Source organism: Lampetra fluviatilis, chromosome 7 (assembly GCF_964198595.1).
Source record: "Lampetra fluviatilis chromosome 7, kcLamFluv1.1, whole genome shotgun sequence".
Lineage (NCBI taxonomy): Eukaryota > Metazoa > Chordata > Hyperoartia > Petromyzontiformes > Petromyzontidae > Lampetra > Lampetra fluviatilis.
This window is the reverse complement of record NC_136281.1, coordinates 1301332-1327499: the sequence shown is the minus strand read 5'-3', so window position 1 is coordinate 1327499 and position 26168 is coordinate 1301332. Positions and strand designations below refer to the sequence as shown.

Here is a 26168-nt window from a genome sequence, read left to right as displayed (position 1 = left end):
GATATGGCCACAAAAACTTCCCCCACTATGGATTGCATCAGGAGGTAAGCCGTTTGTTTTCACGGTTGGTGTCGTATAGCTCTCCGATGTGTTTGTGGGCTGTACCGTGTGTTGTTCGGCGTGATATCCTGAAGACGCTCCCAACATGCAAAGCAAAATGTCGAACATCATGCTGAACAACGTACGGTACAACCTGAAAATACATCGGGTGCTATAAAGTTCAGAGGTTCAAAGTAAGCATGGCTAAGGTGGCACGAGAATATTCCACCTGCGAAGGTGTGAAGGCATAGCAACCACTACCGTGTTATTCATGTTGCTAGTTAACTTGTCAACTGTTAAAAAGCAGCAGAAATTGTCAAACGAAACTTTTACTTCACAAAAGCTACGCTGTGCCAACGAAAAATGCCATTTTACACATAGTGGAGACCGGTTGTCCCACGTGGCAAGACCGACATTGGTGATATGCCTGGGAGCAGCAGACTAAGAATGGAAGCAACCCCAACACGTGCACAGGCAGCGGAGAAAAACAATCAGGCTGATCGGCAAGTAATATATTTGGAGATATTGTTGATTCATTGCAGATTGACTACTATTCTGTGCATGAACAGTTATAAAACGTTGGCACAGCGCTTCAGAGAGCTGGCCTGGTACCTCTGACATCAGGGATTTCAATATGGGTGTCGGCCACCTGCAATTGAACTGGGTTCTCAAGTGTAGCAATTTCATGGTCTCAAGCCGGTCACTCTAACAAAGTGGGGGGTGAATTTCGCGGAACGTACCCATAATCTAAACTATATGCACCAGGAAGCATTCGTTTGAAGAATGCCTCCAGCTCCCAAATGTGGTTGTGCCCTTGGTCATAGGGTCCCTGGACAATTATAGCATTGCCAAGGTAGTGGAACCCCAGCAGGTCAGTGTCACCACAGGCACTGGGAAAGGAGTAGCTCATTGTCTTAGCAGCCACCAACCACCACGACGTGACATGAGCTCCTACATGAGCTCAGACATCACCCAGACTGACGATATGCGTGTAGTCCAGCCACGTACGGTCGAGCAGAGCTGTCATGTCTCCCGCACTCTAGAGTTTGTTACACGTGCGACACGCATCCAGGACCCTATCGCTCTATCGTTACTCCTTTTTGCGCTCTCACACGCACACACCAAACTCTCACGCATGCCAGCCACACTTGCATGCAAAAACACATCACTTCATATTGATTGAATTGTGCTAATTGTATTAATAATTCCCAATAGTATGCACAGGCCACTGCTTCTGGTGTTGGCATTGCCAAATCTTGAGGAGTGCATTGTGGTGCTGCAGGGAATGTCAGGAGATGATCCATAAGGGTTGCTTCTCCTGACAAGCACATTGGTCAGTTATGTAGAAGCACCCCCATGATTTCATGAGAGTTGCATCTGCCGAAACCCACTCCCAGTCTGATAGGCTCCACCATGTGAGCCATTTGGAATTGGAGCCAGATGCGAGCTCCTCATTGGGGGTGATTCTTTGCCGGCTCCTTGCAGCAGTTTTCTCGTTAATTTTTTTAAATTATTTTAGCCAGAGGGAAGTTCTGGAAGATTCCGGTGATGTGGTCAGTTTAAAATGAAAATAATCCAATGATAAAAATATAATGTAATTGTATTTTGTAAAGTGGGAATTTGCCGTTTTACCCTGCATGTTACTGGATCGTTGTGTTTTACTGCTCCTTGTTTTGAACCCTGAGATTCATGGATTGTGTGATTGTGTGTGACAGAATGTAGTGTTCAAACAATCGTGCAAGTCAATGAAAAAAACGCCTGACTATCAACCGTGTCTGAAAATGGCCAGGGACGTGTTGAAAAAGCTAACCAGCCAACCGGTACGTGCAAGGTTTCTCTGCATGCACCTGCACCATCCGTACAATACACCTACACATGTTCAATACAACAATGCACGGTGAGCACCGTAGATAACACGATTCGTTGAACGCTGCTTATGGATGGACATTTGTCAAAACTGAATGTAACTTCCACACTGTTATACATTTCAAGTGATCATCTGATGGTGGACCATAATCTAAAAAAACTTTACATGTTTCTAATTACTATTAAACAAGGCATGCAATTAATGGATATGCATGAATTATCTGACGTGTTCAAAGGCACCCTTTGATTAATTTGCCCTGTGTTCTAGAGGGAATGTCGAGATAAATGCTAAACGGTCCTAGTCACTCCCCTTCACCAACCAGCACGGTCTAGCGTAGGGAAGTATGCCCCCCCCCCCACCACTGACACTATGTGGAGAGGTCTTCATCCAGATATGGATTTACAAATTGCTTAATTATTCTATTTCCTATCATGGTATCATAATTATCGGGGCTTAATGGTCTGACTGAAAATGTTCTGGGTCACTGGTCGACTGGAGTGGACCTAAAGAGAAGACAGTAGTGGCATGTGACGAGCAGCCACAGCGGAAGCAAGAGGTTTACTGGATGTGGTGGGCGGAAATGTTTTCTGGATCACCAACCGAGACGGACCTGGCTGAAGTTAAGCCCCGGTCATTGTTTATCTGATGAAAACAACTGAGTGGCATTAATGGTGATACTGACGATGATGGGCATTATTATTACACGCTTTTATTATTTAACTCACACCGTCTGTTGTCGTTTCCTTAAAAAAAGTATTGTAACTCAATTTTTACCCACTTCTCAATGTGCTATCGACTGCAAACTTGGTATACTTATGTCATACTGATGACAAGACTATATTCTATCATAAACATTAAAACAATATAATGTTTTAAACATTTTACACGCTTTAATTAACTCACTCTGTCTGTTGTATCCTCAAATCTTGTAACTCAATTTCAACCGTCTTCCCAACGTCGTATCGACTGCAAACTTGGTATAGGTATGTCATACTGCTGACAATACTATATTCTATCATAAAAAAAATGAAAAATATATTTTTTAACAATCTTTTTTACGGGTCTAATTGTCCACGCTCAACTCACGTTGCTTGTAAATCACCACGGTCCCTTACGCTATGGCAAGCTGCGGGGCCACTTCCTGGAGTCGTGGAGTTGTTCCATTACGAGTACATTTCATTAAAGCGTGTTTTTTTTAAAGTATTTTTTTTATATTTTATTTCTGCAGAGAATCGAAATGTGCAAGCACCTACAGGCGTGTGGAGCAACCCAAGTGGAGGAGGACTCGTACGACATGAGCATATAATAAGCTGCTGACATCGAGCATATGTTGGAGAATCTTTTGTAGAAGATCCCATTCCCCTGCTTTGTGTTTTGGCTTTAGCACGCAAGCGCAGTACTTGCACACGCGTAGAAACACACGACCACACATTTACTCACAAACGTTGGATAGCATCGTATTTGTTCATTACCCATTGACACGGGACAAAACTGTCTCCTCCCAAAATCACTTCGTCTACTGTAGGGCATCAATCTTAATCCAGTATGAATTTTCACAGCTCATGCCGCCACGTGCCATCAGCTTGTAATGCTGTGCCGTTGCTGTATTAGAATAAGGTTTGCCACGTGTCCTGTTTTTCCCCAGGATTGGACCCTAGTTAAAGCAGCTTGTCCCCGGAGTTCTGTAAGTCTTCCTAGGACATTAGAAGTCCCGGTGTGTGTAAGTTAGTAAATATACACCACTGAAGACAGTGCAATTACGTGTATTTCTGCCCCTTTCAAAATAGTGAGATAGTATCCTCCTCACGATATGTCCCGAGTTTTTTGCACCACAGAGGTGGCAACCCCAGTCAATGCTGGATCAAAATCTTGTTGAGCAGCCCAAAGTGCATGTTTGTGCTTCGGAATGAGGCCAGTAGAAACGCCAAGCATTTATTCGCATGAGGTTTTTTGGAAAATGTTTTAAACAGCTAATCTGGTAAATGTATACGAGTGTGTGTATACGACTGAAATAGCAATAGAAGCCAAGGTTTATATTCATAGCAGCTATTGGTCAGTCTGTAATCTCAGTCCATGATGCCTTTCAAGAAATTTTCTACAGTGACATAAATGTAAAATTAAATTAGCAGAACTCTGGGAGAAATGACTGCCACAGTGATCAGGGTGTTCCAGTGTGGGAAGTACCCACACGTGCATGGCTATTATCTATGAATGCTGGAATAGAACCCACACGCGTGGCATGAGAACACCTGGACATTCCAGGCGAGTCTAAAACATGCCGACATGCTGTGCCAAGCTGTGCTGCTTTCTGAAATGCGCCCATCAAATGGCTGACACTGCAGGATGCGACTGGATTTCGTCATTCATTGGCTGTGAATACCGATGTGTACGTAACACATCCTGCACCACATCGTTACTCTAATGCAGTGCATAATTTCAATCCGGAATGCTGTTCTGGGAATTATTTTGACACAACACACTCCATCTCGCCTTATTTTCTACAAATCCACTTTGACAGGGTTATAGGGATATAGGGTACAACAATATCGTATTATGATGTATAGGCGGACCTTGTACTCTCGTGGAAGTGCCTTACACCGATAATCCCTACTCCAAGCCAGCACAGCGGCGTTCCGGTAATTATGCAGTGACAACTGAAGCCTCGCTCGTGTGTTTAAATAGCGCCTCTACGCATAAAATGTGTAATATGTGTATCCATGTAACAAGAGCAGTCGTCACAGGCATCTAAAGTCAAATGTAACATTCACACGCGTTACACTAACACAGGCCTATATGAGCAGCACACAGAGGAACACATTAACACTGCTTTAGCTTATACGTCGCCCTTGCTTCATACAGCAAAATGTCATTCATATTTTCAATAAAGGAAATATTGTGTCAACACCGTCATGGGTAGTTGATTTAAGAATAATTGAAAGAACAGCGGAGAAAAGACAGAACGAAGAACATCAGGTTGCTGACATCTGACCTAACAAAAGTAAGTGGGCTTCAGCGTGAAATGTCACGGCTAAAGGAGATCTGGCCAATGTCATGGACAATTAGTTGCCATCCAAGGAACAGAACACGTCTGCGAGCACGTCCACCGAGGAGATGGAGTGATGAAATGAACTCGTTTGACGGTGCGAGGTGAACTATGACATTGCTGACTCGTGAGATGGCCGGGTGCTTGAGAAGATTTGAATCGGCAGCTTGACCAAGGCTGAGGACGATGTTGACGATTTTGACTTAAAACTTTCGTGATTGCAGGAATTCACCATCTTCTTTGGTTCTTTCGGTAAAGTCAAGTTACTTTACCGAACGAACCAAAGAAGATGATGATGAAGATGTGTCAGAATCAATGAAAGTGGCACAACTTGTTGGTTCACTGCTCTCTGACGTGGGAGTGAGGGTTTCCTGGGCTGCTGAATATTGCTCTAACAGTGTGCTTCACTCATTATCAGAAGCCCACTTTCGCCGATAAGACATCATCAGTGTGAGCGCCGCCACACATTTGAAACCATTGGGGTTTGACAGCACGATGGTGATGATGGGGGGGGGGGGTTCACTCTTTGTGTATTGTGGGGGGGCGTACGTCATGGGCCCTACTAAAGGCCATCAGGGGCCGCCAGTGTCCCGCGGGCCTTGCAATGAAGACCACGGCAGCTCTCACACCACACAGGGCCACGGCCGCCTACACGGAGGCAAGATCCGCTGGAAGTAACTTCTCCACCAAACCCGCCCTGCCCCAGAGCGTGAGCGCAGTTCGGGCCCCCGGTTTTGCCGCGATGAATGCTCGGGGCTTGGTGTTGCCACGTCGTCCTGATTACTTTTTTCCCTCTTCTTGGGGGGGGGGGTCCTGGGAAATCGGTGAAGTCTCCCTGGGACATTGAATGTCTCACAGGGACATTGAAAGCGGAGCCTCTGGCGCCCCGGGCCACAGTGCCCCCTCGTTCCCACGAGCCCTGCCACCCAGAGGCGTAGCGAGGGGGGGGCAGGGGTGTACATATGTCCCCGGGCGCCAAGGTAAAGGGGCGCCAAAATGAGGCTTACAACGTTACATTAGAACTTATTGCGGCGGGCGCGGCAGCCTGAAACTACTGCACAAATCTACACCTCAACCTAAAAGTTTATATATCTCGCCACACACAGCCTACATGTCATGTAATTACATTTTGGTACGCGCGCCTATTAAGAACTTACATGGAAGAACGTCCCAAACAACAGACAGGCGCAGTCTTTCAGCCTTAGTCAACAACGAATAGGTGATAAAAATTACAGAGCATTGTTTGTCAACTGTGACAACCACAGCTTAAACTTAGCAGGAGTACACTCAGCTAAACAGGATCCACTTATCACATTTATTGGAACAGTCGAAAGTATATATTTGTTTTTCTCTCGTTCAACAATTCGTTGGGAAGAGTTAAAAAAAAGCTGTGCCCATCACAATAAAGTGGGAGTCTAAAACACGCTGGAGTGCACGATCAGAAGCTGTTAAAGATATCTATGAAGGACTGGATGAACTAGTAGGGCTACTAGACAAATTATCGGATGACGTAACTATGACGCCTGAAACCAGAAGTGATGCAGAACAGTTACAGGCATGCGTATTAAATTTTAACTTAATAGTGTTATTACATTTCTGGAATGTCATTCTTGGAAAAATTGATCGTGTTCAGAAGCACTTACAGGATCCTACTATGAATTTCAAGGAAGCAGCAACTGATCTTGAATCTTTGGAGCATGAATTTGTCAAGCTTCGTGATGATTTGAGCCAAGTTGCTGTAGAAAACGCCAAAACAAGATGCACAGCCTGGGGTTCGATGTGGACAGAAGAATTAGGCGACGTCGGAAGATGCCAGGAGAACTGGCAAGAGATGCAGGACTTTCAGCAGAAGAATAAAGTGTGCGCGTTATGAAGAGCGTATTTTATCGACTTCAACAGGAGATGTCAACACGGTTTTTACGACTAAAAGACCTGAACACAAAATTAGGATTCCTGTTGGACGTCAAAACTCTTCTATCCGACACAGATGTCGATGCAATTCGTCGAAATTGCACAGATTTTGGAAATTTCCTTGACACTGACATCAATGGCCACGAACTTTTCAAAGAAATTGTAGATTGCAAAATGCTGCTCAGTAACCGGAATGAAGTTCTACCAGAAACTCCTTTGGATCTTCTTGGGTTTATTGTGTTTTATGGAGACGACATATTTCCGAATTTGCGAATTTCACTGCAAATTGTATTAACAATAGCAGTTTCAATTGCAAGCTGTGAGCGGTCGTTCAGCAAATTGAAACTTATTTTGTCGTATTTGCGTGCTTCAATGGGACAAGATCGTCTCAGCGATCTTGCTCTTCTTAGCGTTGAAAGAGAAACATTGGAAAAAAACAGATTTTGATTACGTGATTGACCAGTTTGCGACAGTGAAATCAAGAAAAATGTATCTTTTGTAGACTATGTTAACCAGTCTATGACAGTGACTGAGTGAGCCGTGTAATATAATTTCTATAAATTTGCTTCTTTAAATACAATGTTTTATTAAAATTAAAATTGTTATTCCTTATTCGATGTAATAGGAAAATGTGATTAAACGGGGAGGGGGGCGCCAATTTTATAGTTCGTCCCCGGGCGCAAAATATCCTAGCTACGCCTCTGCTGCCACCACAACAAACACTCTCAGACGACCGCCCGCCACTGCTGGCTTCGTTTAGGGGCCGTCCATAAATGATGTCACGCACCTATGGGGGGGGGGGGGGTCAGACATTTGTGACGATGTGTGACGACGGGGAGAGGGGGGGGAGAATGTGATGTCACATCAAAATGCGCAACTTTAAATAAATATAGACAACACGTTCTACTTAATTAAAGTGACTTTTAAATAAATGTTTTCTCCTACAACATCAGAGTGCAGCGCCACATTAAATACGCACTACAATGACAATAGTTTAAAGCGAGTTGAAGCATGTTTATTTGGGGGGGGGGGGCAGAGCTTTGTGACGTCATATTTGAGGGGGGGTCTGACTTTTGTGACGCCGTGTGAGTAGGGGGGGGGTCAAAAATCGTCCAAAATCGCGTGACGTCATTTATGGACGGCTCCTTTATAGCTTACCGGATTCATCCAGTTTAAAAATGTTGATGTTGCAAATGGCTCGGGTGTTTGATGTTAGCCGTGTCCGGAACATTGACTCCGTTTGGTGGAGTTCATATCGCAGTGCGCGCTAATCATTGCGCCACCGCTCTACGGCTCTGCTGTGTTGAGTGACAACTCACAAGGGGGGGGGTGGGGTGCAGACAGAAGCCCGCGGAGTCTCAGACAGAAGCCGTGAAGTCTCAGACAGAAGCCGTAGAGTCTCAGACAGAAGCCGTGGAGTCTCAGACAGAAGCCCGCGGAGTCTCAGACAGAAGCCGTGGAGTCTCAGACAGAAGCCCGCGGAGTCTCAGACAGAAGCCGGTGGAGTCTCAGACAGAAGCCCGCGGAGTCTCAGACAGAAGCCGTGAAGTCTCAGACAGAAGCTTCCGCACTCGCGCGTCGGCCGCTCACGCAGCGGCTGTGGTGCACGCGCACGCACGCGCGGCGCGCGTCACGTGACACGTTTAGCGCGCGCAGATTGGCTGCGAGCCGCGCGGCCCTAGATACGGAGGCAGCAGCAGCGATGGCGGACGGTGAGGGCCGCCTGGCAGCTCCGGCTGCTGCGAGCGCGGGGCTCGTCGCACTCACTCACAACTCACTCACCTCCTGGCGCCACCGACATAACACCACCCTCGCCACGCTCACAGAGCGCACGAAGTCACCCCTCAAAGGAGTAACACGCCCCTCGCACGATTCACACAAAGCGCGCGATTAACACTGCTCATGCCAATAACACTCCTACTAATACTGTACTCATTACACTACTCACGTATAATACTCCTACTAATACTGTACTCTTAACACAACTCACGCCAATAACACTCCTACTAATACTGTACTCATTACACTACTCACCAATAACACACTACTAATACTGTACTCCTAACACTACTCACCAATAACACACCTAATACTGTACTCATTACACTACTCACCAATAACACACTCCTACTAATACTGTACTCATTACACTGCTCACCAATAACACACTCATACTAATACTGTACTCATTACACTACTCGCGCCAATAACACACTCCTACTAATACTGTACTCATTACACTACTCACCAACAACACACTTCTATGCACTAATAGCACCCTCCTACCACACTACCTCTCATCGCAGTAATTAAACCGAATTCACTCTTAACACTCCTCGCCCTTCTCACACACTCCAGCACTTACTCTTAGCAGATCGCTCTCCGCTAAAACACTGCAAATAGTACACACTCCTAATGCACTCCTCACACTCAAACAACTCGAACTGAAAGGACATGTCTCGCACTCTTAGAACACGACACTTTTAACACGACATACTTGCTTAACACTGCTCACTCTCTCCCCGCAATGTCGTCATTCGGAGCGTATACTCTCCTCAAATGTCAACAATCACTCTTCTCGCACTCAACACTCTTGTACATTAAACAATGGAGCGTTTCTCGAGTATGCATAGCCACTCACCGGTTGTATAACACACTCGGTGATATTCGCCCCCTTTGTGTGTTTAAGGTTACAAACTAAGCCTCGCACCCCGTGTGATTCGATGAATTGCCAGGACTCGGGGAGTCACGTTCCGATTCACGCATCAGTTCTTATCGCGGCGTTCCTTCCGTCTCTCTGACACGGTTTTGTGTGTTGCGGTTGTTGTGTTGCAGAACAGGCGGTGGTGTCGGCTGAACAAGCGGCCGAGTCGCAGCCCCAGGTAAGATGCTGGCACAGCCAACGCCAGGAGGCCGCTCATTCTCAAAAGAAGACCCAGAGCATGCTTTCATGAATGCAACAATCCGTTTGTTTTCTAAATATATATTCACACGGTAGACTTAAACCATCGGTTAAGCAGGCGACGTACCACTTGATGGACTTTAACGGTTTGACATGATTCCTGACGAATGAGTTTTAAGATAAATATGTTGTCTTGGATATAATACCACAGTATTATATTCTACACGAGACAGACTTCAATGAAAAAAAAATACTTTGAATTTGCTGAGTGGGGTCATGTATTAGGCCAGTCTGGGATAAGATGACTGTATAATGAAACGAGGCTGCTTGAATTACAGTTTCAATAGACTTATCTGCAGTACAATTTAAATGCTGATAGACTACAATTGAGAACAGCACTTGGCATCTGCTCCAAATACTATCACATGCAAAGTTGCATAATTATGGTGCAGATCCCAACCTAGTTGCAAGAGTAGGAGAGAGTTTGAGAGGTAAATGAGTGCGAGGTGTAGGTGCACACTTTGATACATACAAGTTGAATATTCCCAGTGTGGAAAATTAAAACCTGTTGCGCTTTTGCAAACTGCATTCTCAAAACGGAAGTTTCCTTTGCAGGGACCTGAAAATCCACATGCAGAGTTCGGACTTGCAGACAGTATCCAGGTATTGCATCTGCACACTTCCATCTTCTATTCGGCTTCTGTTCTTGCAGATATTTCAACTTAACATGCAAACCAAAAACCTCACTGCTATTGTACTTCATTGCAGAAAATCATGGAGAGCGAGAGGGTTGGCGGGGACCGTTCCAAGCAGAAGGTGGACCTGCAGGCGCTGCCTACGCGGGCATATCTTGACCAAACAGTGGTGCCGATCCTCCTCCAGGGACTGTCTGTGCTTGCCAAGGACAGGTGCTTATGCTCTTTTACCTGGTAGAAACATTACCACGTTATTCAGTGATATGTTTGTATATTAACCGTTTAAAAACAAATCTCTTAATCACTGTTAGAGACTTAATATGAAAAGACCATACATTGTCACAGCACTTGAGCTACAAGTGATTTAGCAAGAATCATCCTCATGAGACCCCCATCTGCTGGGCATTATGGTGCTTGTAGGGGAAGGTGCAGCATAGCGAAGTCGACTGACATGGGACGACGATTGCAACGAAAGACATGAGAGCGATGATCACAAAGGCAAAAGAAGTCATCGGAAGTATTCAATAACATGGAGAAGCAAGCAAATCGGCGACAAGACCACACGGAACATTTTTTCGTGCATGTTCAGTACAGCTTTTTTATTCCTGCGAGACTTGGACATTGCCATTCGAAATGTATTGTTATAGATACTGCGTGTAAACTGGACCAAAAGAGCGACCAATGTAAAAGTAAGAAAAAGGTTGCACATAGAAGAAGACCTGATGATGCAGGCAGTGATGAGAAGGAAACTGACACAGTTTGGACACGTGTAGAATGAACAACAACAAGCACATTTAAAGTGTGTTGTTTGGAAAAATGAAAGGAACCGAAAAGAGAGGAAAATCTAACGGAGAATGACGTGGCACTACTTAAATAAATTGGCAATAGATAGGAAAGTGGAAACAATGACCAATGTGAAGTCGACACCTACAGGCTATCTGCCCATGGATCGTGATGATGATGACAGCATACAGTTTTCCATCCACTTGTGCATATCGAGTCCCCAATTTTCGTGTAGATATTCTTCATACAATATTTGAAAATAAATTGGTCCAATGCTGCACTCAGGACCTTTTTAGTATGTGTTTTCTCTGTAAAGTATTAATTTAAAGTATATAAATGGTCTGTTGAGGCTAACTAACGAAACCATTTTTTCTTTGTCTTATGTTTCATTGCAGACCACCAAATCCTATTGAGTACCTTGCAGCATATTTAATGAAAAACAAGGCCCAGTACGAAGACAAGAACTAAACCTCGGAAGGATGTGTTTGAGAGATAGAAATATTCATTTGCAAATGCGTGCTCTGGATTAGGTTATATAAACTTGTTTGTTTTTTGGAGAACCATGATTTTTCTATTTTGATTTTTTTTACCATCAGTTGTATTGAATTATAACCATTGGCTGTTAAGACGCAGTTGACTTGAATTTTGAGTAAAGTGAATCACAATGATTTGACATTGTATTGTTTAAGCTGTCAATAAAAATTAACACGCTTATTATTCAGAGTTACAGGCTTACGATTTTACTGTCTCAGGGTAATTTCTTGGCAAGTTATGAAAACATATCGAAGTGGTTTCCTACTTTGGCATGTGTGTTCTCTGTTGCTGACAGCCCTGGCCCAGTGTTGGAAATGTCACATTCCTCTTAACCAGCCTGTTTCAGGAGTTAAACAGAGCGTACATTGCACGACTAGGTATGAACAGTTATACTGGTAGGAACCTCCTGGTTACACCAGCCCACAGGGGATTATTGTGTCCGTTCGTCGTGCATCCAAAAATGGGAAGGGCGGGGCTGGGTGGAGAGGGGAGGGGCTGGGTAGGGAGGGTGGGGTGGGGCTAGGAGGGGAGGGGCTGGTCACCCCGTGGTGCCCTTATAAAACTCAACGTTTAACCTACTCACGCCGGCTTGTGCACGCCCTCACAGTCGGCCATATTTGCGGAATAGACCACGCCACCGTTGACCCTGGCCATTGACCGAGCAACCCAACGTTCCTATCAGCTCCCTCCGCAGGAATGTGTTTCACGGTAACTACCCCCAATATATATTTTAATACGCAGTGCCTTGCACATAGTGTTCCACTCAATATGTACAAGTTAATGTTGCTTAACATTGTAAAGTATGGAAATTTTAAGTGATAAAAGACAATTCCAAGCATCGTACTTAAGATTCAAATTATGTTATCTTAAAGTTTATATGGGTTAAGGTTGCCTACATACCAGGAACATTCGAGCATTACCATATCCATAGTTTATCCTTTTATCCAAGGCTTTACTACTATAGACCGAGACCATATGCAACGTTGCAGTTCTATAGGCCAATTGAAATGCTCATTTAAACATGGAGGAGAGTAAATCATGAATTCACGAATGTGTTTGGGTTAAATTTCAAACTGGAATATGGTAAAAACGAATAAAGCTACACGCCTGAAATATTTTGCAGTTACCTATGTACTTCTAAAAATGTTGTCTTACTGAGAAGGCTTATAGTATGTTCAGGAAATTTTTCACAAATGAAAAGACTGATGACATTTTTTCCTGTCTCTTTCATTCAGTTCACTTTAAATCTGTATCAATTAAGAAGACTGTAATTGCAAGAGTTTGGTAGAAAAAACTGGGCAAAGTAGGGGCAATTTCTTGACTTAAAGCTTTCGTGACAGATGGGATCAGATCACGAATTTTATGGACTGTTAAATATAACTTGGATCTTGTGATTGATCATGATTTTGGAAATAGTTTGGTGACCCCTGCTATGTATGACAAGGTTATGGTTTTGATTGGGTCCTCATATGGTTCTTTCCCAACCGTTGGAGTGATAGGTTTACGGATTGTGTAGTCAGAATATACATTCGTCTTGAGAGCTTGGCGCAAGTGTTTCAGTTCACTGGCGAGGTGATGATTGTCGGAGATACATCGAGTTCTATGGTGTCGAGATGAGGGAATTCTTCTGGGATGGATGGTGGTGGGAGTCAGGTTTTAGGTAGGCATCAGTATGGGTTGCTTTCCTGTACAGAGTAGCCCATTGAGCCATCTGGTCTCTTTTCGATTAGAACATAGTAGCTTGCCATCCTTTTCCACCTCCATGGTGAATTTGATGGCTGGGTGTATGGAATTGATGTGGTTGAATTGGTTCAGAGCTGGTCGGCCATGTGGCCAGATGACGAACGTGTCATCTACGTACCTCTTCCACAAGAATGGGCGTAGAGTGGATGCCTGGATGGCATTTGTCTCAAAATTTTCCACGAAAACATTGGCTACAACCAGAGATAACTGGCTGTGATGCTTCCATCTTGTCACCTTCCGATGTTAGTTTTATTTGACTAACTCTGGGACAAACAATTCCAGTTTTCGCTGTGTCGCCCCAACATTGGGCGCACCACAAGTTGTAAATTTCTGCAGGGCTCATGCGCCTTCCCTGCTCTTGATTCTCCGATTTCACATTAACATAACCATCTCCGCTTGAAGTTGGGCATACTACAAGTACCAAAAGTTGTTAATTTCTGCAGGGCTCATGCGCCTACCCTGCTCTTGATTCTCCGATTTCACATTAACATAACCATCCCCGCTTGAAGTTGGGCATACTACAAGTATAAAAAGTTGTTAGTTTCCCACATTAACATAACCCACTTCGTTGGGCGCACTGCAAGTGCGTGTGCTGACCCCAGGGCACCCGTACCCCGCCCACTTCGTGCTGACACTTGAGCTACGCCATTCTTTAACCTTTAAAAACAGGTTGCCTTTGGAAGCTTTCCCCCTTTTTTCCGCCTGAAAACGGTCGCTTGTGTTGCAATCGAAACGTCGTGGAAATAATTTTGAATCTATCTACATGACTACTGAAAAACCCAAATAATAAAGTAGGGGCAACCAAATGTTCTGTCCGATGCTCATGGATAAAACTGACAGTGAAAATGACCCATGTGGAGATGAAACTGATGACATTCAAGCCAAACCAACTTCCATACCAAGGTCGTGGTAAGTGCTCATTATAGAATGTAAAAGTTGCCAGTAGAAACATCATGATTAAAGTAATGTATATATCAGGGGTACAGTTTTCCACAACAATATTTTTAAATTCTGATTTTGCTATTCGTGACTTTTGCATTCTATAATGAGCATTATCACGACAATCGTTTTCAGCAATAGATGTAGAACTACATTCCTGTTATTTACACATTAATCTGACACTACCGAAAGAGGTGTGCCCTTGTATTAAAATCATCATTAAGCAGCGTCTTCCAGATCTGGTCACTTCGGGTTGAGACTTGCTGGGAGAATGTGACTGGTCCCTTTCGCACTGAACAATTGCATCCGGCCTATTTCTAAAGTAATGCATTGGGCAAAAGGAGAAACAACATTCAGGTGGCGATGCTGCTGGAGGTAGTCGGTGCACTAATAAGGATTGGACAGCGCCGATGTGGTGGAGTTCTTCGAGTGGGAATGACTGCCTCGCAACACAACGGGGCATTTACGTTCCTGGGCCCCGAAAGAGATTCATGTTCAGGGGCCACGCAACACAACGGGACATTCGCGTTCCTGGGCCCCGGAAACGCGCGATTCACGTTGCAGGGCTCGGAAGAGAAATTCCGGTTCCAGGGCCCGGACAGGGAAGGATTCACGTGCCCGGGCACGCAGACAACAGCGAATTCACATTGCAGGGCCCCGGCTCCCGTGGGCAAGGGGGTGAGTGAAAGAGGGTGAGGTGAGAGTGAGTGAGCGTGTGAAAGAGTGAGAGAGTGAGAGTAAAAGAGAGGGTGAGTGTGTGGGTGAGTCAGAGAGAGGGTGAAAGTGGGAGGTGAGTGAGGGTAAGAGAGAGAGAGACGTTGAGTAAGCGGCAGGGTGAGAGTGTGAGACGGTGGTTGAGAGTAAAGAGGGGTGAGCGAGGATGCGATAAGGTGAGCTAGAAGCCAGTGTCTGTGATAAGGGGAGTGAAAGAGATTTCGGGTGAGTGAATCCCCCCGGGTGGGGGGTGGTGGTGGAGGCGATGGAGCGACGCATCGAGTGCATCCTCTTCAGCGAGTTCCACCCCACGGCAGGGCCCAAGATCACCTTCCAGGCACGGGCCTCGCTCGGGCCCCCGTCTCGGCTTCTTCACCCCCCCCCACCCCCCCCACCCCCCCCCACCCCCCCCGCACCCCCCACCCCCCCCGCACCCCCCCCCGCACCCCCCACCCCCCCCCCGCACCCCCCCCCGCACCCCCCACCCCCCCCCGCACCCCCCACCCCCCGCACCCCACACCCCCCCCCGCACCCCCCACCCCCCCCCCGCACCCCCCCCCCCCGCACCCCCCCACACCCCCCCGCACCCCCCCACCCCCCCCGCACCGCCCCCGCACCACCCCCCCCCGCACCCCCCCCGCACCCCCCCCGCACCCCCCCACCCCCCACACCCCCCCCCGCACCCCCACCCCCCCCCGCACCTCCCCGCGCACCCCCCACACCCCCCCCCCCACACCCCCCCCCCGCACCCCCCCCGCACCCCCCCACACGCCCCCACACCCCCCCCCGCACCCCACCACACGCCCCCGCACCCCCCCGCACCCCCCCCACACGCCCCCCGCACCCCCCACACGTCATATTTGAGGGGGGGTCTGACTTTTTGTGACGCCATGTGACGACGGGGGGGGGTCAAAAATCGCGTGACGTCATTTATGGACGGCCCCTCACAGTATTTACTAAATGGGACTTTATTTTTGTTGTTGCCAGTATCATAGTATAAAAAACAAGGGTAGGTTTTCACCCTTTCTGGCAATAAAATAGGTTCCTTGCAAAAGGTTTCTAGTTGGTGTTTGAATATCTGAGAACACCTGATTTATTGCCATAAAGGGTAAACTCTATTAGCTTTTCATACTAACAATGTTTAACTTGAATACACCAATGGGGTCTTTAGTGGTGTCTTGCATAACCGCAGATGTGGGAAGCACCGCTTTCTTTGCTTGTTTGTAGAATGTTAGAGGAGTTTCTGTTTGCACAACATGGATTGTAGACACAAGTGTTCATTTGAAGAGCTACCCCTTGAAGGCATTCGTGCACGAGAGGGCCGAGGCAGTGCTCGGCTCTTCTGTTATAAACAACACGAACTATTCACTGTAATATCCCCCCATCAATCAAAAGTGCAAACATTTACAGCACTGATCAACGCTGTTAATCGTTGCGATCATGATACAATTTGTCTGCGTTGAAGATTTACACTTTAAACAGATACATGACAGATTAAACACGTGAGGTTCAAATGCTGTACAGTTATCATAATTGATACGAAGTTGATCATGCGCCGTTCCTGTTAAAATATTTGAATAACTAGATCTGCCGAATTTGTTTTAACAAGTTCCTTTCCTTTTTATTATGTCCACTTGGGCAGTGTTTCGTTAAGCGTGAAATTTGGAAAGTAATTGTATCAGTGGTATGTGGATTTGGTTTGCTAGAGAGATAGCGTTAAACGCCTTCATTGTTGGAACATATTTGTGCGGTATTTAGACGCTGTATAAATCTAAATTAATATTTGTGATTATCCAGCACCAACTAAAGCATTAATTCCTGAATTCAAATGAAATTACATTAGTGTGACATTAAATTACAAATAAAGTTGTCCATACAATGCAGCCGTGGACAGTAAACGTATTAATCTACACATGACGCTCGGATTTCAGTATTTAAAGAGATTGGTTCCAAAGAAAACTTGAGAGTTTTTAATTGATTAGAGGAAGAGATTGGATAGAGAGGGATTGAAGGTGGCTGTTGCCATTATCAATGCCTTCCTACCTGATTTTGTGAAAGCCTTTGTGGGAAATGATTGCATCTCTGCGGTGTTTGTGGTGTGTTCGTATGTTCTGTTTGGATTTACCGTGCATGAGTGTTGATGCATCATCCATTGTGCGTTTTTGACCTGCAGGTTCCAGAGGATTACATCTCAAAGGAGTTCTTTGATACCATTCAAGTTTACATCATCACCAAACCTGAACTACAAAATAAACTTATTACAGTGTAAGTTCTATTGTAAGTTCTATTGATTATTAATTCGTTTCTCATTCGTGCAGCAGAGAACCTTAAGGGAAATATGGAGTACATTAGTCTTACCAGTGATAGATAATTTGCCATTTTAATGTTTCATACATCACTAGAACAGTGGCAAAAGTATAATATTATTAAGTGTTACATTTTAATAATGCTTTTAAACATTGTTCAGCTTCAGAAATGTAACCATTGATTCATTTAAAATTTACAGTGCTTTACGAACACGTATTCATCATTGGGGGAGGTTAATTGGCAACATGCTGGATATCTAAGCCAGTGGTTATAAAGCATCTGATCTTGAGTAGAACCTGATATAAAAAAGGTTATTGCTAAGACAGTGGTCCATTGTTACTTGATTCCACAAATAACAGACATTATCTGGCTAGGAAGACCCTGAGATGATACTGGGCACGAACATTGTCCTATTTCGCTTTTGTGCCCGTTTATTTAAAGATAATGCCGTTTGGTTTCACCCCAAAATTGTACTCTTCTGACCTATTTCTGTGACTACTAGGTGATTGCATAAATGATGACAACTCAGGTTTTCGGGTGTTTCTTTTTGCCTGTAGGACGGCTCTTGGAAAGAAGGTGATTGGCTGCCCGGTGTGCATCGAGAACAAGAAGTATTCCCGCAACGCACTGCTCTTTAACATGGCCTTGGTGTGCGATGCGGCTGCCAAGACCTGTTCTCTGGAGCCTATCGTTAAAAAGCTCTCCACCTACCTCAAGACATTGGAGGTACCTGCCTTTTCCTTACACCTTAAGCAGAACTCTGCAACCTTCAAACCTAATTCCATCAGTCTTGGTTGCTTGGTGTAATTGTTGAACAAGCCATGCTTCTGCAGTGGTGACCAATAATCATTAATACAACCGTTGTTGAGTCCCACCAAAGTGATGCTGACTCGGAGGTATTAATTTTACTCACCTCTGAGATCTGATAAGACTGAGCTAACGATGGCCAGAATTGGAACTTGTGATTTTACAATTGCACACTTGATCTATTTAACTCTTTTGGCCATTACCTTTCTCACACTTTAATTACAGAACTCAATATATCAACGTAAACTCTCGCCAAGGGTAATGTCTCCTATTGTTCTGTGCGCCATGTCTTCCTCCGCTGACCCCAATTTGTCTTTCACCTGCCACCCTCTTTAGGTCACCTCTCTCTAACAAAGTGTCCCTCTCGCTCTCCGAGTACAGCAGGAGAATGGATTCATCTCCAACGAAGAGAGTAAGCAGAGGCTGCCACGCATCATGGCCGAGCTGTTGTCGGAGCTCAATTCGTCCGGGAGATGCTCCATTCCTGTCGGTGAGCGGCATGGTCTGCGAGTTCCTCTAGGTCAAGGGTAGGCAACCAAAATAACAAGAAGAGCCATTTTTTTTCGAATTCGGTTTAAACAAATGTTTAAACTATCATAATACACGGTGAATACGCGACGGTGGCCCCTAATAAATAACATCATGAAGCGGCAGTCCTTAAAGAGCCGCGCTACAGGTTGCCGACCCCTGGTCGAGGTCATCGTACGATGTTTCGATACCTGCCTACGTGCTGGGTGTTTCCGAGTTATATGATTGTTTCCGATTGATCTTACTGCAGGAAAAAACAAATATCTATCTTGCATTACTTTGGACCTATGTTAGTCCAGTGCTGGAGTAAATTTGTCCTTGTTTACATGTTTTGTCTGATGGACGACCAACACGTATGCATTATAGGCTTTGGGACCACACTGGGCAGCACACAGCTGTGCAGCATTATACATTGTTATGCTCCATGTCTCACTAACCCACACCGAACAGCGCACTGAAGTATGAAAAATTAATCCCCATGACCCATATGGCATGGGGGAGGCCCTAATACAGCCGTGGATTGGCTGAAGGGCTGTACACGTACGCATGCACATTGGGAATCTTCTTGGCCATTGCTCGGGCGCTGTGCAGACGAGTCCAACACGATCCACGTGAAGGTGGTCCCACAGCGACGTGCCCCGGCCGTGGTGCAGGAGTACGACGTCCCCGTGTTCACGGAGCCCCGCGATGCCCGCGACTTCAGCCAGTGGGACCTCACCACCCAGCAAGTGAGGGCATCACCTTGTCCACGATGCAGCGTTCAGTCAGGGAGACCTCGCCAGCGAACAAAGATGGTCACTGCATTGCGCGCTTTCGGATGTGCTTCTGCAGCCGTCTGGAACACTCTTCCTTATGTTAGGAAGCCCACAGGAGCTATGCACTTGTAAATCATCATCTAGATTGAAAACACATTTTTTTAGAACTGCTTTTTGTGTTTAGGTTGTTGTCCTTCCCCCGCACCTCCGATTAACAGGGTCGGCTACGTACGGTGCAAAATAAGTTCTACATACATACAACATATGTACACTACCCAGCAGTGTGCAGCCAGTAAGACCTCAAGCCAGCAAGCTCCTCTTCTTTCGTGGGGCAAGGAATTGATCAACAGCGTTTCTATATTCATGTCATGGTTGATGAAATATTGGATGGCTTCAGGATAGGTTTCTTAAACTATAACCGGTAAATTGGAAACCATTTTCAGAATCGATCACCGGTTGCAAAGTCAGGAACCAGTAATTGTTATCCAGTATAATTTTAGTAATGAATGCAGATTAACGCAGGCGAATGTACAAACCACGTAGTACATTGGCCCTCGTGTCTCAGTTAAATGGTAAAGGCGCAACCCCGCAATTGCTAATTTGCTTGCCCGCACCACTGCTGGCAGAAGGGGCTCTACTTGGAAGTAGTTGGTGTACCGAAGCTACCCTACGGTACGTGACCTGCTGATAGACTGACTGCTGGATGGGAACAGAGGAGCGGGGATTTGAGCATCTTTACCCATTGTTTCAACTGGTCCATGGTTTGATATTGGTGAATGCAGTCGCACTATGGGCTATCCTTAATTGTAGCCAGTAGGTGAGGCACCCCCCTGCTTACCTTCCAAATCGGGGGAGATTTTACTCTCATTACAAATGGTGAAGCCACACTTTGCTCGTAGCAGCCAAGCACGCATGCTGCCATGCGTACGTAATGAAATCCTGCACATGGTGAACGTAAAGGATGCTGTCGTGCGGTGTGTGTGCTCTGTGGACACTGAGGCGTGGCTATGTCTGTTGTTTACTGTGCGCCTTGCTGCCGCGCAGATCGTGCCGTATATGGACGGGTACCGGCATGTGCGAAGGATCGCCGACGAGGCTGATGTGGAGCTCAACCTCGTACGCATTGCCGTACAAAACCTGCTGTGAGTGCCCCGAGCCTGTGCTCCTCACCACCAGTAAACCCTGAGAAGAACATCATTCCTGTCCCTGAGCGAGAATACCGTGAAAAGTTTGTCCCGTCTCAAAAATTTAATATATCTGCACTGATACAATAACTATGTTCGCACCAATGAATCTTATAATGTGTTCTCCCAAATGTGCTTTTGTTTGTAATAATTAACCCTGTCTCTGATACTGTGCTTAGTGCATTCAGTACTAAATTATTTACAACTGTCTTACAGGTACTATGATGTTGTCACCATTGTCCCTATATTCCAGGTAAGGTTTACTGCACCACTACTGAACACCTTCTCTGATTCCAAACAAAATACTTGTTAGGCATGTATCTATTTATGGATTTTTTTTTATGTATATGGAAATCCATGCAGAGATTATTTATAATTTGTGGAAAAAAATTGCAAGGCAAGTGAGATGCTTGTGTGTTTGTGCGTGTGCATGTGCATAGTATTCCAATGTGTACTGCCCAACGCCTGGGCTGCAGCAGCTGACCGACGACAAAGCTTTACAGGAGGAGTGTCTCGCCTACATCACCAAGCCAGGTGCGCTTCGTGTCCGTGTGGGCAACAGCGTTGTGTGTACACGCGTGCGTCACTGTGTAGCCTCATGTACCCGTGTTTCAATTGTGCATCTGCTAAGACGTAACGCTTGGATATTTCCTGTGCCCTTCTGCCGCTGAACCTTTGCCATTCCATGTTGTCTTGGTGCACTTAGCATGCATCAAGCACGAAATAAGTTCTACATACATGCCACCAGTTAGTAATGATTAGTGTCACAAAAATCTGCATATTCCAAGAATAGAATATTTTCAGACTACTGTATTTTTTTATCTGACAGAAGTAAACATTTAGGAAACAGTGCTTTCACATAGGGGTAAACAGGATTACCAACACAAACACAATGTGGTCACACACAAGAGCACATAACTCTACAGAAGTGCACACACATAGGATAGAGTTGTCTGTGACCACATTGTGTCTGCGTGTTGGCACTCCCATATTTTTACTTCTGTCAGATTCAAAAAAGACATGAGTAGTCTGCAAATATTCCATTGGTATATGCAGATTTTGTGGCATAAAGATTTCACAGATACAAGTAAGATTTGGAAAAATACCTCAACAAGAACTCAGGCAGGAGAATCTGTATCAGTTTTTAAGTACAATATTTTTACAAAAATACTTTGTTTAGCCTCAATATTGGGGTAGTTTTCATTCATGGTATCCTGTGTCTTTGTGTGCTGGTGTATGTGAAGGTGTATATTGTGCTCGTGTCTGTTGTGTTTGTGGGGGCTGGGCTGCACACAGGTCACAAGCGCGTGTCCCTGCGGGAGGCATTCCTTCTCTACTCGGGCCTGAGTCCTGGGACTACGGTACGCGACCTCTGCCAGCGCCACTCCCCTCTCATGCAGCACGTGGACGAGAGGTGAGAGACCCTAGGGGCCCCCAGGTGCTTTTAGTTGATTTTTTATGCTCCCACGTCTATTGACCTCGCCTTCACCAAACCGCACTGACCAGCATGGGGAAGTATGGTCAAATAAGCCCTATGACCCACACGGCATGGGGAGGCCTTCACTCAGGCCTGTGTATGACGGTGTTTACAGACGCTTGTACAAAAGCACGTGTATAATCCGTGCGTCGTGCGTGACTGCATGCAGGAAGCTGGTGCAGTTTGGAGTGATGCGGGGCATGATCCGCCGATTGCACCGCTTCCCGCTGAAGCTCACGGGGGAGGGAAGAGGAGGGGACGAGGGGAGGGAGGGGAAGGGGAACGAGGGGAGGACGGGCGAAGGGAGGGTCCGATCCTCGCGCTGGTTCTCCGGCTGTCACAGCCAGGACCACATCAGTTGCCACAAAGGTGAACACTTACACCGTCACACACAATGAGACTGCTGTGCAAATTCACACACATGAATTACCAATAGGCAAATAATACGCCTTAATTCGCATCTTGGAAATATGTGATGTTTATGCTATCAGAAATATTGGCAAAAATTACTGGAAACTTTTAACGGTTTTAAATGTTGCCGAAAGGACGAATACATATCCATAATCCACATTATTGTGCGTCAGGGGAGCACGAATAATGCAAATGGTTTGTGCTTGAAGATGCAATACAAAATTAATCATAACGCGTGTAAATACAAAATAAGGTTGTATACGAGTGAAAACAAACAACGTATTGGCCTAACACGACTGGTGGTTTGAGTCATTTTGCAAGCTTCTCAGCTGTGACCTCATTCCCACTTCGACCTGGAAGCACAAAGCATATAGGGTGAACGGCTCATCACTATCCCTGTGTTGCTTCCATTTACATGGTAATTCTCTTGAATTTAGAAATTTCACTTATCCAAATACCATTACACGTATACACGGCCTCCCATTCACATTCTGCATGTCTCTTCATGCAAATAATTGCTCATCATGCCGTTCCGTTTATTTTCTCTTCGTCAAAGTTATCGAACACAGCTGAATTTTTTGCAGCTGTTTAAAATAAACCTATCGTTATCTTAACACTCTTTCTGCCGCTTGAAAGTCAATGGGCAAAACGCACATTTTGATAAAATGCCCAAAGCACATCATGTTGAAGGTTTTCTCTTCTCTTAATGGAGTCAAGGGAATTTTGAGCAATAAAAAAAACATACGAAAAGCAACATCAACATGTGAACCTTAACCAAACTTCCAATAAGTATCATGCCCCTGCAATAGCAGTCATAAAGTAATTATATATTTTTGTCACAGAAAGATAGGATCATTACAGAGTTAAGCATTTTTTTAAAGTAAGTAGTTCAACGCAGCTTCTTCGAGCTCCAAATACCATAAACATTTCGTTTGCATTCCCACCGAACTTGTGTTCAAGTGAATCATCTCCGTTGTGTGTGAGTGCAGGTTTAAGCTACCGGGAATTGGAAGACATCATCGACAGTGACCCGAATATACTGGTGTGTTGGAAATAACAGCACACCAACAACCAAGGTGGTCATGTACTTATGCTGTTAACAATTGTTTTGATGGCTGTTAATTTAATATTAAAGTTGCACATTATTTATTATTGGATAATGTTAATGTTTCCTTTTCATACGTAATACAAGGTATGTGTAATAAAGATAATTGTGGGTTTTTGTTTAAGTATGACAAAGTCTTTAAAATGTAAAAAATATTTTACATGACACTGGTTCGGGTCTCGGAGAAATTGTTGGGCTTTACGTGTGGCTAAATAAAGGAAGTTACATCGTAAGAACCTGTCTTTTTAAAGACATCTGTCCAGTCTCTTTGGGCAGCTTAGAATATAAATGTACATATTGGGCATGTTTTAGTTACGTTACAAATGCTGTATTCCGCAGGTTTTGGAAACAATATACAGAACCTTATTTGGTTGAGTGACATGCTATAGAATATTTCTGCCCCAACAGACTCCAATTGCCAGATCAATATGTTCTTTATTGATTGAATTTGCAGAATTCAGCATTGTTTCCTTTGACGTGAACACACTTTGACCACGGTGTTTAGAGTTCAATTTGTGTTTATGATATTGCGCTAGATTATATAACTAGCTTGTTTCTGATGCCAATATTGTGATCATTTCTACGTAACCTTTGAAAGCACACATGCTGCTTGGAACCAATCTGGCTATTAAGTTGCCTAAAGCATGTGTTTGTTCTTCACCTGTGTTGATCATGAAGCACATCAATATTTAGTCTGATCATAGTTCACCATGTTGGACAATGCGGGTTGGTTAAGTTTGAAGATGCTCAAGAACAGTTCAGATTTCACTCAGCACTGGCCATAACATATGACATGTATTCCTATTATTTATATTTTAAGTGCAGTTAGTATTATTTCATCCTGCCGCTGGTTGGAGACTCATGATTCGTTGTTGACTTGTAAATATGAAGGTTTAACTGAAATGTAAGAATATTGGCTTTCACAATGTGTTGGACATATTTGCAATCTTTAATAATAAAGACCTCATACGCATGTTTATATTTGCTTTTGCAATACTAATTTTAAAAAAGCAATGATTGTTTTTACAAATACATTACTGGACAGGTTCTAAAAGCCAGGAACTGGTTCGTTTCTAGCGGAACTGTAGTCGTGAATGCACTGATTGGCACGTGGCGACTTTTCACCACGTGCCAATCAGTGGTACATTTTCCCTCGTTTTGCAGTTGAAAGGGAACGGTGGCTGCCCTGCAATTGCTAACGCCACTGCTGGTGAAAGGGGCCTCCACTGGAAGGAACTCCAGAGAATGTACTTGGTTCACTCTTTCACACTAACCAGACTGTCTTGGAAGAAGTGGACGTGTCCACACTTTATCCTACCACACGCGATTTAAGAAACTTGCCCCATGGTTTCAACAGCAGCTCTCTTTGCTTCCGAGTTGAAACGCATGGATTTGCAATACTGTACATTCTACGTGCAGAAAATCGATTTTACTTAATGTGTGGTAACCAGTAATGATTGTACCAACTGTGCAAATCGGAGTGGGTGAAGGACAACAAACAAAAATCAATCGTGATTCATACGTTCATTTTACCGCAAATGCGAAACGCCGAATTTATTGCACTGGTGTACCCAGGAAAGCCCGAGTCTCATGACTCAAATTCAGGAGGGTCTTGCCAAGTTTTCGTAGTAAGATGGGGGGGGGGGATATTGTTAATTTCAATTCCAAGCACGTAATTTGAGTTATTTTTCGTGGCAAATTTGGACCGTGACGCCGAAATGCCCAATGGTCTATTGTTGTGCACGAATTCACGGGATCCTTCCAGTGAAAGGGGCCGCGCATTTATTTACGGTTAATTCACCTCCGCGGTAGTAATAACAACCCTTTACAACTATCTGACCTTTTGATTGGAAAACAAATTTTAATTTAAAATGAATAGAACACAAGTAAACTATTTTTGGGGGTCTTTTGGTAAAGCCAAATATAAAAATAATAACATGTTATATTTTTTTCTATCTACGTGGCTTTACCCAAAGACCCAAACAATATGAATTCCTGCTGTCACGAAAGCTTTAAGTCAAGAGTTACAAGTAAACAACTTACCAACAGCAAGAGCAATCAAAAGGTGAATCTATAACATTTCCCACCGACAACAGAACTACATGAGTTTTTAAATCAGAGGTGAAATCATAATCATTGATATAACTTTGTCATATGGGCGCCCGCAGTCTCCCACATTAACACAGCTGCCCTCTTGCGTCTGCGCATCTTTACGACAGCCTCAAGTTCACTGGATATTTCTCAATGAATATTAAACGCGTCTTCATGTCGCTGTGGTGGTGGATGTTACAGCAACTGCAGTCACCGCGAGGTGGTGAAGCCAGAATGGCCTGAGGGCGAGTTCTTGTCTCGATGTGCTCTGCAAGGGGGAAATGCGTCATTCTATTCCATAGATATGTAGTGAGTCCAACTGAGTCCAACTGA

The 26168-nt window shown here is 44.8% G+C and overlaps 2 protein-coding genes across 2 annotated transcripts; both read left to right on the top strand.

The window, feature by feature from the left end:
* The first annotated feature begins 8506 nt into the window (after window positions 1-8506).
* On the top strand, window positions 8507-11963 carry DPY30 (dpy-30 histone methyltransferase complex regulatory subunit). Its single transcript, XM_078858106.1, has 5 exons — window positions 8507-8572; window positions 9696-9742; window positions 10378-10425; window positions 10531-10670; window positions 11636-11963. The coding sequence occupies exons 1-5, from the start codon at window positions 8563-8565 to the stop codon at window positions 11706-11708; spliced, it is 318 nt and encodes a 105-aa protein (XP_078714232.1). The 5' UTR covers window positions 8507-8562; the 3' UTR covers window positions 11709-11963.
* Window positions 11964-15078: 3115 nt separating this feature from the next.
* On the top strand, window positions 15079-24735 carry NPRL2 (NPR2 like, GATOR1 complex subunit). The gene is made up of 11 exons (XM_078858105.1): window positions 15079-15507; window positions 17344-17435; window positions 18035-18203; window positions 18666-18774; window positions 19404-19540; window positions 20612-20709; window positions 20968-21004; window positions 21192-21285; window positions 22048-22165; window positions 22398-22597; window positions 23629-24735. The coding sequence occupies exons 1-11, from the start codon at window positions 15436-15438 to the stop codon at window positions 23694-23696; spliced, it is 1194 nt and encodes a 397-aa protein (XP_078714231.1). The 5' UTR covers window positions 15079-15435; the 3' UTR covers window positions 23697-24735.
* The last annotated feature ends 1433 nt before the right edge of the window (window positions 24736-26168 follow it).

Bases quoted from the DNA above. Each gene is read 5' to 3' on its own strand.
- NPRL2 (XM_078858105.1), top strand. From the start codon at position 15,436: ATGGAGCGACGCATCGAGTGCATCCTCTTCAGCGAGTTCCACCCCACG. The intron at 21,005-21,191 runs GTAAGGTTTACT...GCATGTGCATAG, and splicing joins CCATTGTCCCTATATTCCAG to TATTCCAATGTGTACTGCCC. The intron at 22,598-23,628 runs GTGAACACTTAC...GTGTGAGTGCAG, and splicing joins CCACATCAGTTGCCACAAAG to GTTTAAGCTACCGGGAATTG.
- DPY30 (XM_078858106.1), top strand. The intron at 9,743-10,377 runs GTAAGATGCTGG...TTTCCTTTGCAG, and splicing joins CGGCCGAGTCGCAGCCCCAG to GGACCTGAAAATCCACATGC. The intron at 10,671-11,635 runs GTGCTTATGCTC...GTTTCATTGCAG, and splicing joins TCTGTGCTTGCCAAGGACAG to ACCACCAAATCCTATTGAGT.